At 42.1% G+C, this 16012-nt stretch overlaps 1 protein-coding gene across 1 annotated transcript in view; it reads right to left on the bottom strand.

The window, feature by feature from the left end:
- MALRD1 (MAM and LDL receptor class A domain containing 1) overlaps positions 1-16012 on the bottom strand; it is a 241450-nt gene that overhangs the window by 61367 nt on the left and 164071 nt on the right. The window contains exons 25-26 of the mRNA XM_066627647.1: positions 12174-12331; positions 4909-5110 (exon numbers count right to left, since the gene is read on the bottom strand). Coding sequence (XP_066483744.1) covers positions 4909-5110; positions 12174-12331 — 360 coding nt within the window. The remainder of the gene's footprint in view (positions 1-4908; positions 5111-12173; positions 12332-16012) is intronic.

Genomic DNA, 16012 nt, shown 5'->3' on the forward strand with positions numbered 1-16012 from the left:
ATCCCAAGTAAGTAAATGGAACGTTGAAGTCTGTGTTAATGATAGCCAAAGGGCAGCTGAGTTCTCCATGATTTTAGAAGCTGCAACGACATGAAAATGCTGGAAGCCACACAATTTTTTTTTAAATCTCTCTGTTAATTGGCACCTTATGAAATGATCCTTATTATGGGCAGTAACAATGCATGTAAAGGCTGTACATGAATCAGCAGCATGAACCAGACAGAAATGGAAAGACACATGTTCACGAGAACAATATTCAGTGCGGCATCAGCATGTGGAAACACTCTGTTTACAGTGAATAATGACAAGGGGTTTCTCCTGCATTTTTCTGGAAGAGCAGATGAGCTTATTTTGTTGACACTGTTAAAATATTTTTGGGTCTGGCAAAATTTTCAAATCTAACGAGGGCCTGCTGTTTTAAAACAAAACAAAAAACTCTGCTGTACTGAAGGAGCTGACAATATTTTATTGCTTAGAGCTGCCACCCAGCTAAATTGTGATTGTGCCTGTTTAAAACAGGTTACCCTGGGAAACCTAAAGTAATTAAAGCTAAGCTGGCAAACTAATAATGTAGAAAGAGAGGGAAAAAAATTCAAGAGCAACAAAGCAATCCTTTAAGGGAAGAGAACATTGCAGGGGGGGGGGGAGCTTAACAGCCAGTTCTCATATTAGTCGTTTTTCCCAAAAAGTTGCCCAGCAAAGGCAACAGTTTTGTGCAGAAAGTTATTTGTAAAATGTAAAGCTTTTGAATGCCTAACACACATAGATGGAAGGGGAAAGGGTGCTTAAGTTTTTCCCCCTTACATAGCAAAAAAGCGAGGCAGCCTTTGTCTTCTATTATAAAGAAACATTCCCATCTCTTTCTGCCACAGAACAGAATTAGCTGCAAATTTTTACTGTTCATTAAAAAAAAAATGAATGCAATGAATCCAAAGCCATAATAAGCACTGACTCAACTGGAAAGATTTCATGCCAATTTCCAATTAGTGAGTCTTCATGAGATTTTCTTACTGATAGTTTTTGGAACACTGTTATGAGTTGGGACTTCAAAGATGATAGTAAACACAGGCTAAATATAATAACATATATGAGTCACAGTGCAATCCTTTCATGTCTACTCAGAAGTAAGTCCCATTGATTCAATAAGGTTTACTCCCAGGTAGGTGTATATAGGATTGCAGCCAAAGTAACACAGCCAAGGCCACAGCAAAAAAAAGTTCTGTATTAATAACTTAAAAAAAAACACATTTCTATATAACAGCCACTTTATGTTTATGCAACCCCACAAACAAAAGGTAGAATTTCTCAGAAGTGCACTCCAATACAGCATTGATGTTTTCACATTTGTGAGCAGTGATCCAAACCATGAAACAGCTGCAATGCCATAATCATAATTCAAAGGTCTCTCAACTAATGTTCCCACTCCATTGTGATTTACTGATGGCTCACCATTGAAGTTGACCATGGATGTCAATTACAGCAAACATCAACTGAAGTGGCAGAGATGGTTAGCCAGTTTTCCCTACCAGTGACAAGGAGGAATTTTAAAAACCTTTTCAGCAAAGGTTCTGGACACAGGAAATTTTGGATTTCTAACTCAGACCTAGCCTCTCATCACCTGAATTATGTCTACTTGATTTGTCAAGTGGCACTACCAACTTCTTCAAAAAGACAAAATCCTGCTTGGTTATTGCTGATGTGCTTCAATATCTCCTCTTGAAATAAATGGGATTTAAAGGTGCCTAACGGTGGCTGGCTGGTTGGGTCGCAGCCTCTCTTTCAGCTTCAGCTCCACATCTGTATATTATTATTATATTTTCGCACAGTCATCTTGTTTTGACTGGATTTTGCTTATATCCACCTATTGAGTCCTTCTCAAGGACCTAGAATAGGTAGCAATTTTTTGTCTTCATGTTGCATTACAAATATCGCCAGAGTATATGTGCTGTTCCTAGTAAGGCGGCCTTTTGTAGTTGACTGTTGGTGTTTGTGCTCATCTCGATTGTGTTCAAGTGCTTTTCCAGGTGTTCTGGAATGGCACCCAAGGCTTCTTGTGCCACAGTCTATTTGCCGCAGTCTACTTCTATTTGCAGGTCTTTATACTTGGTGATTTTCTCCCGTCCTTTTCTATTCTACTGTTACCAGGTATTGCAATGTCTACTATCCAGACTTTCTTATCCTTTTTATCAATGCTGATTATGTCTGGTGTGTTGTGTTGTTGTTGTTGTGTTGTTATTATTCAGTATTTCTACACTGCCTTTCTCACCGACTCTCACAATGTGTGAGAGTCTTACTGACCCAAGGTGGTTCACATATCACCAAACTCCATTTTTTTTGTGAAACGGAGTTTCTACAATTAATGTTCTATGAGAAACTCATAGAACTGTTCACTTCTAGATGCTTTCCTTCTTGTGTGGTCATCATTCTTTTGCCGACGCATGCCGTCTGAGCTTCCAGCAGGAAGCATATGACATAAGAAGCTGTCTGTCAGACCGTGGTCTATTTAGTTCAGTGTTGTCTGCACTGACTTCGAGTGGCTCCTTATGGTTTCAGACAAAAGTCTTTCCCAACCTTCCCTGGACATACCAGAGATTGAAACTGGAGCCTTCTGCATGCAAAGCACGTACCCCACCACTGTGCTATGGCCCTTTCCTTACATATCTGTTGGAGTGACTGTTAATGACCAATGCCGCAAAGTTGCAGCCCACACACATGAAATAGCAATGCAAAGCACTGTGCATTCTAGGCCTGCTACAGAATGAATGATTAATGTATATTAAACGATCCTTTAGCTTTCCACCAGAGCAAGGTTCTGCTGCACGACAAGCATTTCAAGTACAAATCTGTATGCTGCTTGTTTCCCTTGGGATACTTTTATCGTCATTGACAAAAGAGGAATTGTGTTGAACACAGTGTTAAGCAACTCACTGAACAGCCTCATGTTTTACTAACGGGGGGGTCATAACTAGAGCAGCGCAACCAGTGGCAATTTGTTCATGAACATATTCTCCATCATGGCCATCATTTTTTATTTAGTCATAAGTGCCTCTGTAACCATCTGCTTATTGTCCAACACATAAAAAATGGTTCTTCTGAAAGATGAATTATTTAATGACTAATTTACACAAAGCTACCTTATTCATATGCAAATAAAGGCATTTACCTGAATGAGTATATCCTCTCATATGGGCCAAACTAGACATAACAGTGGCAGAGTTAAATCATTAAATGAAGGCCCCAGTCCATGTAAAGCAGAGGATGGGCCAAACTAAGGAGAAAAATGTGTATGTATGCATGCACATATCAGTTGATAAATGTCTCCTTGCTTGCAGCTTAATAATAAAATATAGCTTTCTGAGCATGCATAGTTCTTGCATCTTGTCTTGATGCAATAACTCTGTCAGATAAGAGGGATTTTGCAGCTGGGGAATGTGGCCAATACGGAGCGGCATGGAGACCAATCCTATCAATTTTCCAGCACTGATGCAGCCACGATGGAGACTTGAGGTAAAGGAACAAATGTTCCCTTACCTTGAGGATGCCTCCATGACTGTTCCCCACCACCACGGAAGGATGCAGCGCCTGCCGGTATTGCTGGATTAGAGCTGGAAAATTGGACAGGATTGGGTCCATAGGTCACCTAAAGCCACCTAGTTAATTCACCAGCAGAGACTCTCCAATAAAGTCCTGATTTGCTGCATAATCTCTCAGCCACTACACAACATCAGTTCTCAAGGAAGTTTACTTTCTTGCAGTCTGTTCCCCAATTGCATTTTCACTCACCCAGACTTCAATACTAGTCCTGAGTCCTGCGGAAGAGGGGACATGGAGAAGTGGTGAATAAGCCTGCCACTTATTTGGTTATGGATCAGGTTCATTAGGATTTTTGAACTCTCCAGTTTAGTCACTAGCAGCATATCACTAATAGAATAAGGCTGCAATCCTATCCTCACTTTCCTGGAAGTAAGTGCTATTGAACACAATAGGACTTACTTCTGAGTAGACCTGTTTAGGATTGTGCCCTAAAGCTACAATCCTATCCACACTTACCTGTGAGTAAGCCCCATTGTCTATAATGGAACTTACTTCTGAGTAGATATGCAATCTACTACTTCAATAGTAGATTGCTCTTAGAGCCCAATCCTGAGGTTTATGGCGCAGCTCCACGCTGAGGACCTCAGTCATAAACGTGCCATAAGGCATGTTTGCGGGGCTTACCACCAGGCTCCCACCAGAGCTAGCCCAGCTCCAGCCAGTGCTGAGCCAGTGCACAGTGGGCGTTTGGGTTCCACGGCTCGGCGGTTTCCCAGACTGCCGGGCTGCAGAACAGGAGATGGGGGCATGGTTGGAGGCGTGGGGGAGCCATTCTGGGGAGGGGGGAGATGTGGCCGGGGGCGTGTGGGAGGCATGTTGGGAGGAGGGGAAAGGCGGGTCCGCGGAGCCGAGCTCCACAGGGCACTCGGGTAGGGCTGCACGCCCTACACAAGCGCCTTTACTTTAGCGGCGACCAAAAGGTCACCGCTAAAGTGAGTAGCCTCATTGCTTCCCTTATTCGGGGGAAGCCGATGAATGCAGGATCCGGTGGGAGCCCTCTGGGGAGCCGTCAGGTCCCGGAGTTCCAGGCAGCTCAGGATTGGGCTGTCAGTTTAGTTGGAGATGCTTCCTGCTTCTTTTTCTGACACAGAAATTCTCATATAAGAAAGAGCACATAAAAATAGGAGAGAGGGTTCAGTCATATTCTGTAGGATAATGAACTGGACAATGCAGGATAATAATTTACAAAATTACAGCAAGAACAATACAAGTTTCAAAATGTCAACCATGTTACTAAAAACATGACATTTACGTTTCATTCTTAGAACATTTTTTCTAAGCCCCTCCATATCTAATATTCATTGAATTACTTACCTCCAGATAAACACTCTGGTGTGAAAGAAACATCATCAAGGGCAAATTCAATGAGCTCCTTTGCTCCAACCTCTGCTTCAAAAGCCACTCTGAAAGGACTGCTCCTGGAAAGGAGCACATTTGCATATGTCCATGTATTTCTTTGATTTCCACTTGCTGACCACATCAAAATATCCATGCCAAATTCTTCAAGAGTGTACACCTGTTGGCAGCCAAAAGGAACATGGTCCTATCAGTCTCATGCTATCAAAGCACATCAATCCAATATTCAGACATTCTTAAAAAGGGGACACTCACTGAATGGACTCATGACCATATTCTGCAGTTGCAGCAAGACAGTTTACGAACATACAATCCAAGCCACTAACTAAACCATTTCAAATTTGGGTTCACTTCTGGATCAGGTTCTTCAGGATTTTTGAACTCTCCAGTTCAGTCACTAACAGCACAATCCTAGACATGCCTACTCAGAAGTAAGCCTCACTGAGACTAATTGCTTAAAAAGGGAATGTTGTTGGTTTTTGTATGTGTAATTTTGTGGCTTTAGTCCAGTGGTCTCCAAACTTTTTAGCACTATGACCCACTTTTTAAAACAACACTCTACTGGGACCCAACTAGATTTAACAGACTTTTAAAAAAGGAGATCTAGAAAGAAATAGTATTTTATTTTATTTATAAGTAATAAGGAGCAGAAAAAATAATCCTCAAACTTTATATCTCTCTATATTTACACATGCTTGCAAACTGCAGAAGCTCAGATCCTTACAGGGCAATTAGCAACTATATTGCAAATTGCAGGAGCTGAGCTCATTGCCAGGTAATTGGCAGCTACAGTATCTGATTTTTTCAATACTCTCAGGGTTTGAGGCAGTTAGTTATCTGATCTTTCCAGCACCCTTTGGTGACCCACCAAAAATCAGGTTGTGACCCACAGTTTGGGAACCACTGCTTTATAGGACAAGGAAACAAGAAACGCTATAGAACAAGGAAACAGGCCAATAATGTGACAGTATGAAATCTGGTTTTGCTTCTTGCAGTACTAATTCTTTTTATGTGCCATGTTCTAAAATTTGGCAATTATTCCTGTTTGAATCAATAGACGTATTTATTATTTGATTGGCATTTTTCCATTTCCAACTGATCAAGGAGTCAGCTGCAGATGGAAGTTAAAAAAACACACCATATTATATGCAAGCAAACAGGCTTTTGACTGGAAATATAACGAGGATTTTTTTTTTTAGACATTCTGCTTGGCAAGCATCAACTAATTATACAGAACATTTGAATTGTGAACAAGGAACCCACCTGCTGCAGAGACTAAAATCAACCCAAGGTGTTTTTTTAATGAGCCTTTTCTTTTCTAACTGTTCTAGGGAGGCTATTTCAGGAACGTGTTTTTTTCCCCTAAAAAGTTGGAAACTGTTTTCTGATCCTCAATCTGAAATTTGTTTGTATACACATGATTTGCTTCCCATTTAGAGCAATTTGACAAGAGGATCAATAACACCGAACAAAACTAAACACTCCATGCCAGATACTTGAAAACTTCCTCCCTGTTCTTGTAGCCCCAAGCAGACAGCAAAAGTAATTGGTTTATCAAATCCTTGGTGGCCACTCAAGGCTGGTGGGCTTCCTTCAGAGGCTACAGAGCCTCTGCAATCAAACATTAGTGTATACTGATTCATTCCTTATTGGTTGAAGTTGCAACAGATGGGACAGGCAAGATTACCAAAGAAACAACTTCAAGAGCAGAATACTCTCCAGTTCCAGTGGCAACTGGTGGAGGAAAAGTAAAATTCTTTATGCAGAGTACAGCCAGGAGCTAGCTGAACTGTGAATCCATGATTCTGGTTTCCGCAGAATGAATTACAGATAAAAGACATACAAAAACATAACATACATGAAGTTGTATCCTAAGTACAGTTAGTCATAACTAAGATTAATGCACAGTTTGAGTCAAAGTGGACGAGGACTCAGAACTTGACATGAGTCTCTCCACAATAAATTGGCACATCCCTGTACTCTAGTGAGTTAGCATATTTGTGAGCAGCAGATATTATTCATATACACAGTATTGCCCATTATAAGCAGATTGTTGGCCTGTATTTATTTTCACTGTCCTCTCAAAACTCACAGATACACATTCAATTACCTCCTCATACATGAGGACAAATTGTAAATGTGTAATATGTTAACATTAGAAGGGCTCAAGATCAACTTCGGTTACACTAGTGAAAAAAGAGGTTCGGACCATAGTCAACCAAAAGAGTCCACCTTCTCAGATCAGTAATATCTGCAGTTTTAGCCTCTCTTGATTTCCTTAGCGTCAAAATCAACATCATGTTAAATGCGTAGCTTGGCCCTGTGTGGTTGATTTTTGTCTGTTAAGCAGCAACTGTGGTGGTGATGGTAAAACAGAGTCCATTCTCCTGTGCAGAGGCAGAGGCAGAGAGAGAGAGAGAGAGAGAGAGAGAGAGAGAGAGAGAGAGAGCGCTATGTAACCCTTTTCTATTCCACAGTCCAGGGCTTTTTTTGTAAAGGAACGCACTGGATCGGCCTTCCAGCACCTTTTCCCCCCTCCTCTCTGCCCCCACCTTTTTTCCCCCCTGCCTGCACCACCCTGCCACCTTTTTTCCCCTCCTCCTTGCCCCCACCTTTTTTCCCCTGCCTGCACTACCCCGCTCTGCACTGCTGGCTAGGGAGGGATTTGAACCTCCAACCTTGTGCTCCACAGCCCAGCACTCTCTCCATTGGGCTATAGGAAAGCCTATTGTCAAAGTGTTCAGAACTAATATATAAGGTCTTCAGCCCAGCTGGTGGCTATCAGTGCCTCAAGTATTAGTTCCAAACACTTTGAGCCTAAGAGCTCTGGTGGCTCAGTGGTTAAACTGTAGGTCTGTGGGAGTTCAAATCCCACTGAGGAATAATTTTTTTTTTTTAAGGTGGGAAGGGTGCTCCATGGCTGCAAAATATAAAGTTTGGTTGCTAGTTGCCAAAAGGGGGCCAGTTGAGGCTGCAAAACTCCTCAAAGTTCAGTCCCAGGCAGGCTCTTTTTTGACCTTTTTTTTTTTTTAAAGTTCCAGTTAGGACTTAACCCACAGTTAAGCTCCTGGAGTGAGCCCCCTGCTGGAGGCTGTGGGTTAAGTCCTACCTGGGACTTAAAAAAAAAAAAGTTCAAAAAAGAGCCTGCCTGGGACTGAACTTTGAGGAGTTTTGCAGCCTCAACTGGCCCCCCTTTTGGCAACTAGCAACCAACCTTTATATTTTGCAGCCATGGAGCACCTTCCCACCTTAAAAAAAAAAATTATTCCTCAGTGGGATTTGAACCCCAAGCCTCTGGTTTCACAGATCTACAGTTTAACCACTAAGCCACCAGAGCTCTTAGGCTCAAAGTGTTTGGAACTAACACTTGAGGCACTGATGGCCACCAGCTGGGCTCAAGACCTTATATATTTGTTCTGAACACTTTAACTACTGTATAGGCTTTCCTATAGCCCAATGGAGAGAGTTTCCTATAGCCTAATGGATCACCTCCCCACCTAAAAAAAATGGGGTGTTTCACTCCAGCTGTGGCAGGAGTGCTTTTGCTATCAGGGAGCTCACACGGGATGGACGTGTGTGTGTGTGTGTGTGTGTGTGTGTGTGCGCACGTGCGCGCATATATAAAAAATGGTTTAAAAATAAATAAATAAATAAATAAATAAATAAAAAGTTGTGAGTTCCTGCACCTATTTTTTTACAAAAAAACGCACTGCCACAGTCTAAATGAAAATTGCTGTTCTAAAGCTATTAGTGCTGGGAACAAAGTACCAATGGAAAATTCTCTCCCAGTGCAAACAGCAGCTTTAAAAATAAACAAACAGTAAAAGCAAACAATAGACAGAATGGTGTAGCAGTTTGGGAATTGTACTTAGACCTGGAAGATCCAGGTTCAAATCCCCACTCAGCCATGGAGCTTCCTGGCAGGTCACTACCTATGAGCCTCATCTGCCCCACAGGGTTGTTGGGAGGACAAGAGGAAAGAAGGAACCATGTACGTACATTGCCCTGAGCTCCTTGGAGGAAGGGCAGTGTAAAAATGTGAAAATAAAATAAATACCTTGACCATAATCTTCCTCTCCTCAGCTTCTATTTAGCTTACAACAACAACAGTACTGATAAACACACAGACCAAATACATATAGAATTATCTTATAATTATCTTAGGGAAAACCTGTGGTTAGCAGAGGCTAGAACATGAAATCGCGAAGCCAAGTTTCATACAATCCTATAACAGGGTTGGCCTCAGAACTGGCACTGCCTAATGTAGGGTGCTTGAACAGGGCTCCCCACTTACCAGGCAGCTGTGGCAACTGCACCCACAGGCAGCTAGACACTTGTAGCACTGCATGCAAAGCATGGTACCTGGAAATAAGTGGTGGTGACATAACGTCACCACCAACTACTTCTGGAAGGCCCATTTCAAGCCAACAATCCCAGGAGAGGGCAAGCAAGCCCACACTCTGCTCACAACGTTGTCCTCCCAGGGTGCCAGATGCTGGCTGCAACAGTAGGAGATCTGCCCCAGTGAGGGGGGTCCCCAGAGAGCAGGGCCCAATGTCATGACATAGTCCACATTGCCCTAAGGCCAACTCTGCCCTATGGTATCACTTCCAAAGATGAGGAAACAGTACAAAAATTGCTTATCCAGGCTCTGTTATTTTTTCTCTCAAAAATGAGCTGAAGCAATAAAAAATTAGTCATTTTTAATGAAATTGGTCCATCCGCCACTGTAATTTATTACACCCCAGTTCACAGCAATTTATGTAATATGAACTGCCTAACAAGCTGGAAAACTGAAATATTGGACATATATTATCACAAGGTGAATTAATTTTGCTTTAACTCTTGCTATTACGGCACGATGTGCAACTCACGCTGCAGGGCAGTAATGCTGAACAGTGAAATTGCAATGGTGCCCCCTTCTCTTATCCCAACTAGTTAAGCAACATGGGGCACAAAGGGCGACAACCAAGAAAACTGAGACAGAAAATTGGGCAGTCTACAAATACACTGTAGCTATATTTAATAGTCTCACTTTCCAAATCTCACTGCAAATCAGTAAGGGTGAAATAGGAAGAGTCATCCACAAAGCAGGTGACTTTAAAAAAAAATGGATGAGAGAGAAAGACAGGGAGGGAAGGATTAACAAGGAGGTTTCCACCACTGTAGTTCACTTGCTACAATGGCATTGTGCCGTTTCTTGCTTCTGAAAGATTGGCTGATTATAAAAGTAATGTCTCTTCTCCTTTGAGAGCTCCTCCAAATCTTCTCACACAAGTGTCTTGCTTTAAAGATGCATTACTTATCCCTGCTAATTCCAGTGGGTTACAGTTAAAGAAAGTCGATTCTGACTAAGCAACCTTGAAAATCAATAGCACAAGTTAGTCAGGACTAACTTAAATCCCTTTGAATTCCTTTGAAATTTCCAAAGGACTTAGGATGAACTTTGTTTGGATGCAACCCAATACAATATTGTGATATTGCTTCTAATGATGTCTAAATAAAAAGCAGCCACTGTGCTGAGATCACTGCCTAACTCTTGGCTAGCTCCAGAGGTGATTCACTTGCTAAGGATCCCACACAGCAATGACAGTATATACAATGGTAGTGTTCATTTTCTTCTATAGAACATCATGACAGGAACTAATAGAACAAGCCTGTGCATATCTACTCAAAAGTAAGTCCCACTGAGTTCAATTGGACTTACTCCCAGGTTAGTGTTTATATAGGATCACTGCATAGGTCTGGTATCTTTACCTTACACTTTAAGAAAAATTATTCTGTTCAATGATGAGAAATTCATAATTTACTGCTCCCCAACTAAGGAATGACAAACCCCCAATCTGGTATATTGTTGGGCTATACCTGCATTGCAGAAGCAGTTGGTCAATTTAGCCTCTGTGCAGTCAGATGCATTTTTCCCTAGAGTACATTCCATTGAATTCAATGAGGTTTAATTCCGAGTAAGCATACATAGGATTGCAGTGTTAACCTGCTTGACCTTATTTTTTGTGGATGTTCTATAAGGACAAAACCAAAATGGAAATTGTCCCATATGAACAGAAGCCCCCAACATGAAAAATATCAGACAGCCACCTATGTGAATAATTGAATCAGTCTATTTTATAATATACAAATACATGATGCACAGTATTTTTTTTTTTTAAATGAAGGAATGTTACAAAGTCAGAAAAAGTCGATATGAAAACTTCTGGTTAATACACACTCAAATAACAATTTGGAAGTCTACAAGTAGGTTTGGTGACCCACCTGATTCATAGTTACTGAGCTGCCTGCTGTCAGAGCGGCTTGTGCAATGGCCACTGCAGCCTTATGCTGCCAGATCATTAGATCTGTCAATGTAAGGCAATCATAAGATTGAGTTCTAAATCAAACAATACATGGTCACACACACCACATACGTTGAGTTCGAGTTCGAGAACCTTTATTGGCATTGAAACAGAATTTTTAAACAGGACACATACAACAGGGTTCTAATCACAACATAAAATTCAAGTTGGTGGGACAAATGAGGACATTTTCCTTATAACAGCTAACAAATAGTCAGCAACCAAATCAGTGGTAACCACAGAAGTATCTTCCAGAAGGGAACGCAGGGAGTCATCCGGTGAACAAGAGAGGACAGACAGAATTGGTTCTAAAAAGGTAACACGAAGTGTCCAGAGAGCTGGGCAATGGCACAGAATATGAGCCACTGTAGCGGGTTCCAAGGAACAATATTTGCAAATCCTGCTATCAAATGGCACATTATGAAATCTTCCCTCAAGGACTACAAAGGGAAAAATATTAAATCTGGTGAGCATAAAAGCCCACCTCTTGCATGGTTTAATAAGTTCCCTAAAATACGAGGAAACTTTTTGTTCCCTAATTGGCAACATGGCCGGAAGATGGTAATAGACCAAAATAGGAGGGGGAGCAGGTGTGGTTGATGTTAGCACTACATATATCAATAACATGTCCAGCGAGGTTATGTATAGTGACCCAGTGTACTTGCTACATAGGTCTTCTGAAATAGTTAATGTCACCACTATGAATTTTGCCCTTTAGAGCTGGTTGGACCATATATGAGAAATCATGGACTTGGTAATCAAGTAAAAAATATATAATACTACTGCTATAAGCTGTGTGATTTAAATCATTCAGAATGTTCAAGACAACACAAACACTACTGCCACCAGGTGTTAAACTCTCTTTCTGCTTACCTTTAACATTCCGGTTTGGGATGAATTACAGGTCCAAAACCAGAAACGCAGTCTGCATATGCCCAGGCTGGCTGGAAAGTATCTGGTGGTAAATATTCTTGCTTTATCTTGTTCTTGTTGAATGGATGAATTGACGTATAAAAAATTGTGTCCATTACCTTCAAATAAATAACAATGTCGCATTGGTATTGACAGTGTAATAAAAAGGAAGAACTATGGTGCCACAATTGCATTTACAATAATACTTTTGATGTATACTTGTGACCAAATTGGGGTTTCTAGTCCATGTTCATGATTGTTGACTATAGAGCCAAGAGGTGGTTTTTGGAACAATATCATAGTCAACCCAATCCTAAGAAGGATTGTGCTGTTGGCCAGAACACTTTGCGGTCCCAAAATGGCCACCAACAGCGCACACAGCACTCCACTTTGGAAGTGCTGCTGCAATACGTGGCAGCGCTCCATCCCCGCTGACAGACCCCACAGCACCCACTGGAGAAGATAAGGCAGCAATGAGGGTGGGCAGGGAGGGGGGAAAATTGAGCAGGGAGGGAGTGGAACAGGGGCATGGAGGCTGTGGGAGGGGTGAATCTGACGGCAATGGCACATGCTGGATCCTATCCTCTCCATCAGCATCCTCCCTCCCCTTTGCTCTCCTTGGATGTGCTAAAGAGCTTGTGCAGGTTTGAGGAGACCCATTGCGGGATGGAAGGTTTAAAGAGGGATAGGGAGATTTAAATCTCCTTTCTCCTCTGAATCTTCCCAAAGATCTGCCCCCCTTTTTGACACAGCTGCACCATTGAAGTCGAATTATGTGCATATCTGCAGATGCACATCAGTGGCTTCTTACTGAGCTTGCTCCTGAGCAGAGGAAACCACTGCTGGTAAAGATGGCAATCCAGTGTTTAGATTGAAAGGAGTAAAATATAAAGATATTTAGATTGATTAGTTATAAAGAATGACACTGTGCATATGTTAAAAATGTTACACGTTTTCATGGGCCTTCAGCAAACTGCCCCCCATTGGCCCCTTCCTAACTGGGTGGTCCCCAAGAGGTTCATTTTGGCACAAACCATAAGTGGGCACATGCATGGTCCCAAAGATCAACAGTGGGCCCTTCTGAGGGTCCAGGGCTTTTGTAAAAAATCCAATGATGCCAAACCCTGATGCTGGACCTGAATACAGAAATATAATTACAGTAGTCCGTATAACCTTCAGTTATGTTATTGACAACAACCGCTCTAAATGCACCTCAAAATCTACTTTACTTTCCTGAATAAATACTGTTCTTTGCTTTTTTAAAAAATGAAAGGATTAAAAAAAGAACAGAGCCCAAATAATACTTTTAAAAATGGTATGTGCTTGTTATTTATGTACTCCTTCAAAACATGGTCAATACTGAGAAAGTCTCACCCACAACTATAGATCGTGCAAGACAGTATATTTTTTATTGTTTCAGAAATATCATCAGATTTATTAAGCACCTCTTGTTTCTCCTCCAATTTATGATTCTTATCCTTAATTAGAACAATATGTTTCTATGGAGTCGCCCAGCTTTTCCATTGCTGAAAGTGCAAATAAACGTTTGCCCAACTTTTAGATTAATTTAAACAACAACAAAAAAGACCTAAGGATCCTCTGTCCTAAAACAAGTGCACTCACTGAAAGGTTAAGGAATCATTGTATCAGATTACATAACTTTCAGCATGGGAAAATAGAAGCGATTTATTCTACAGGGAAACACCAGTACTTATTCCTAAAACTTTCCAGCAAAATTTGCAATGCTGTTGCACAGTGGTTCTCAAACTGCGGCACTGTGACCACAGCCTCTGCCCCCTTAAGAGGTGGGGGAAGGGGGAAGGCAGAGACATGAACCCCAGGATCACACTGCTTTGAGGGCAGGGGACCTTTTTTAAAACGTAACTTACGTGCTGCCAGGATCTGGGGGGTGCAGAGAGCCCCACAGAGCGCTCTGCAGGGCTTCCTATAGCTTGTAAAAAGTGAAAATAGTTATCGTGACCCACTTTCAGGTTGTGATTGCTACACTGGAAGTGGGTTGCAATCCCTCTTTTCGCCACAGGGAGCCCTGCAGAGTACTCTGTGGAGCTGGCCTCAAGTAAGCTATGTTTTAAAAAAAGCCCCCCTGCCCCCACAGCAGTGCTATCCTAGGAATCACGTTGCTGCCTTTTTCCCTGCCCCCTGCACAACTTACCTCGGGAGTTTTACTCCCAAGAAATTTGAGAACCCCTGCTGTAGCAAATAGCAGATTGCTTTGATATCTTCTGGGGCATTTGGTGGGCCACTGTGAGATACAGGAAGCTGGACCAGATGGGCCTATGGCCTGATCCAGTGGGGCTGTTCTTATGTTCTTCCCAGCATCCCCCCATAAGATACTCCACTGTTCACTTCCTTTCCTGGACTTTGGTCAGATGTCACCTGAAAAAAAAAGGGGGTGGGGAAGGGGCATAACTGGTTAGGGAGGGGGAGGAACAGGGTGAAGAGGCTGTGGGAGGGGCTGGATACGATTCCCTCTGTCAGTAGCCTTTCTGCCCCATTTTTCTCAGACTTGTGCTAGGTAAAGAGGAGACCCACTGCAGGGCGAAGGCTTACAGAGGAAGATCCCTTTCCCTTTCTGATGCCTCCTGCTTTGACCTCCTTCTACTGGATACAATTCTTTTTAGTGCAGCTGAACTAGTGGGGGGGGGGGATAGGATTTGGGTTATAAGATTGGAAAAATTATATGAGAGGAAGGGTTAAGCCCCTCCCCAAATGCCACAGTCTCCCTCAGATCCCCTCTCCACAAATGCTTCTGTTTTTTGTTAAGTGGAAGGCACAGACTATGACCTTCCACATCAACTCTAACATCTTTTGTCTTAACTGATTGTGAATCTTTATTAAATGCCTAAAAATTACCATCTCAAACCAGGGCATTCAGGCCAGTTTTAATGGGTTTGTCCTAAGGACAAACCCATTTTGTTGGTTGGTTACATCAGCTAGTATATGGTGTTAATTTTCACAAAATTCTTCTTTATTACATTGTGCATTCCACTGCAACTCTAGTGGAATGGAAGACAATATATCAGGTGCTTGGGAAAATGTTTCTGGGAAGAAATTAATCAACATTGCACTGTGTTTGTTAAGATACCCAATGAGAGTACTGATTGTATGGACAATATTATTAGCAACGCAGGCATTCAAAAATAACACAGAGTGTCCCGCATTATCCACAGGGGTTCCATTCCAGGACACCCCATGAATAAGAAAACCCACAGATTATGAAATCTGCAGGTTTTGGGGGCCCTGTAATCCTCCAGAAGTGACAGGAGCTGTGCTCTCATTTCCTCCAGAGGATGTACTGAGAGCTGGGGAGGCCAAGGAGGGGACACCCTCTGGAGGTGACCACAGCACAGCTCTGCTTGCCTCTTGAGAGTCTACATGGGTCCAACCCCACAGATTTGGGGACCTGCGGATAATGAAATTCGTGGGTCCTGAATCTGCAGATACAATGGGCCCACTGTATTTGAAGAAAGTGAAATGGAACATGACTAGATGAACTGTTTTTGTAGGGGTTTTGGGATTTCATTGCTTACAGATTCTGTTTCAGATGGATTTGAAATGGCCATTGAGTCTACATTTGCTTTCCTCTACACGTGTATGTAATTTTGGCTCATCCACTCCTAAACTGCAGCTATCTAATGGCTTCCAAAGCTGTGATATATCTCAAAGACTTGAAAATGGCTGCTTATTTTGAGACTTGCTCAGTTCAACTCTCAATCCTATGTAATTTCTTGCTGTCATTCAGTTTGCAACAGAAGGTTAGCAATGACTATTGGGGGGGA

Source organism: Tiliqua scincoides, chromosome 5 (assembly GCF_035046505.1).
Source record: "Tiliqua scincoides isolate rTilSci1 chromosome 5, rTilSci1.hap2, whole genome shotgun sequence".
Lineage (NCBI taxonomy): Eukaryota > Metazoa > Chordata > Lepidosauria > Squamata > Scincidae > Tiliqua > Tiliqua scincoides.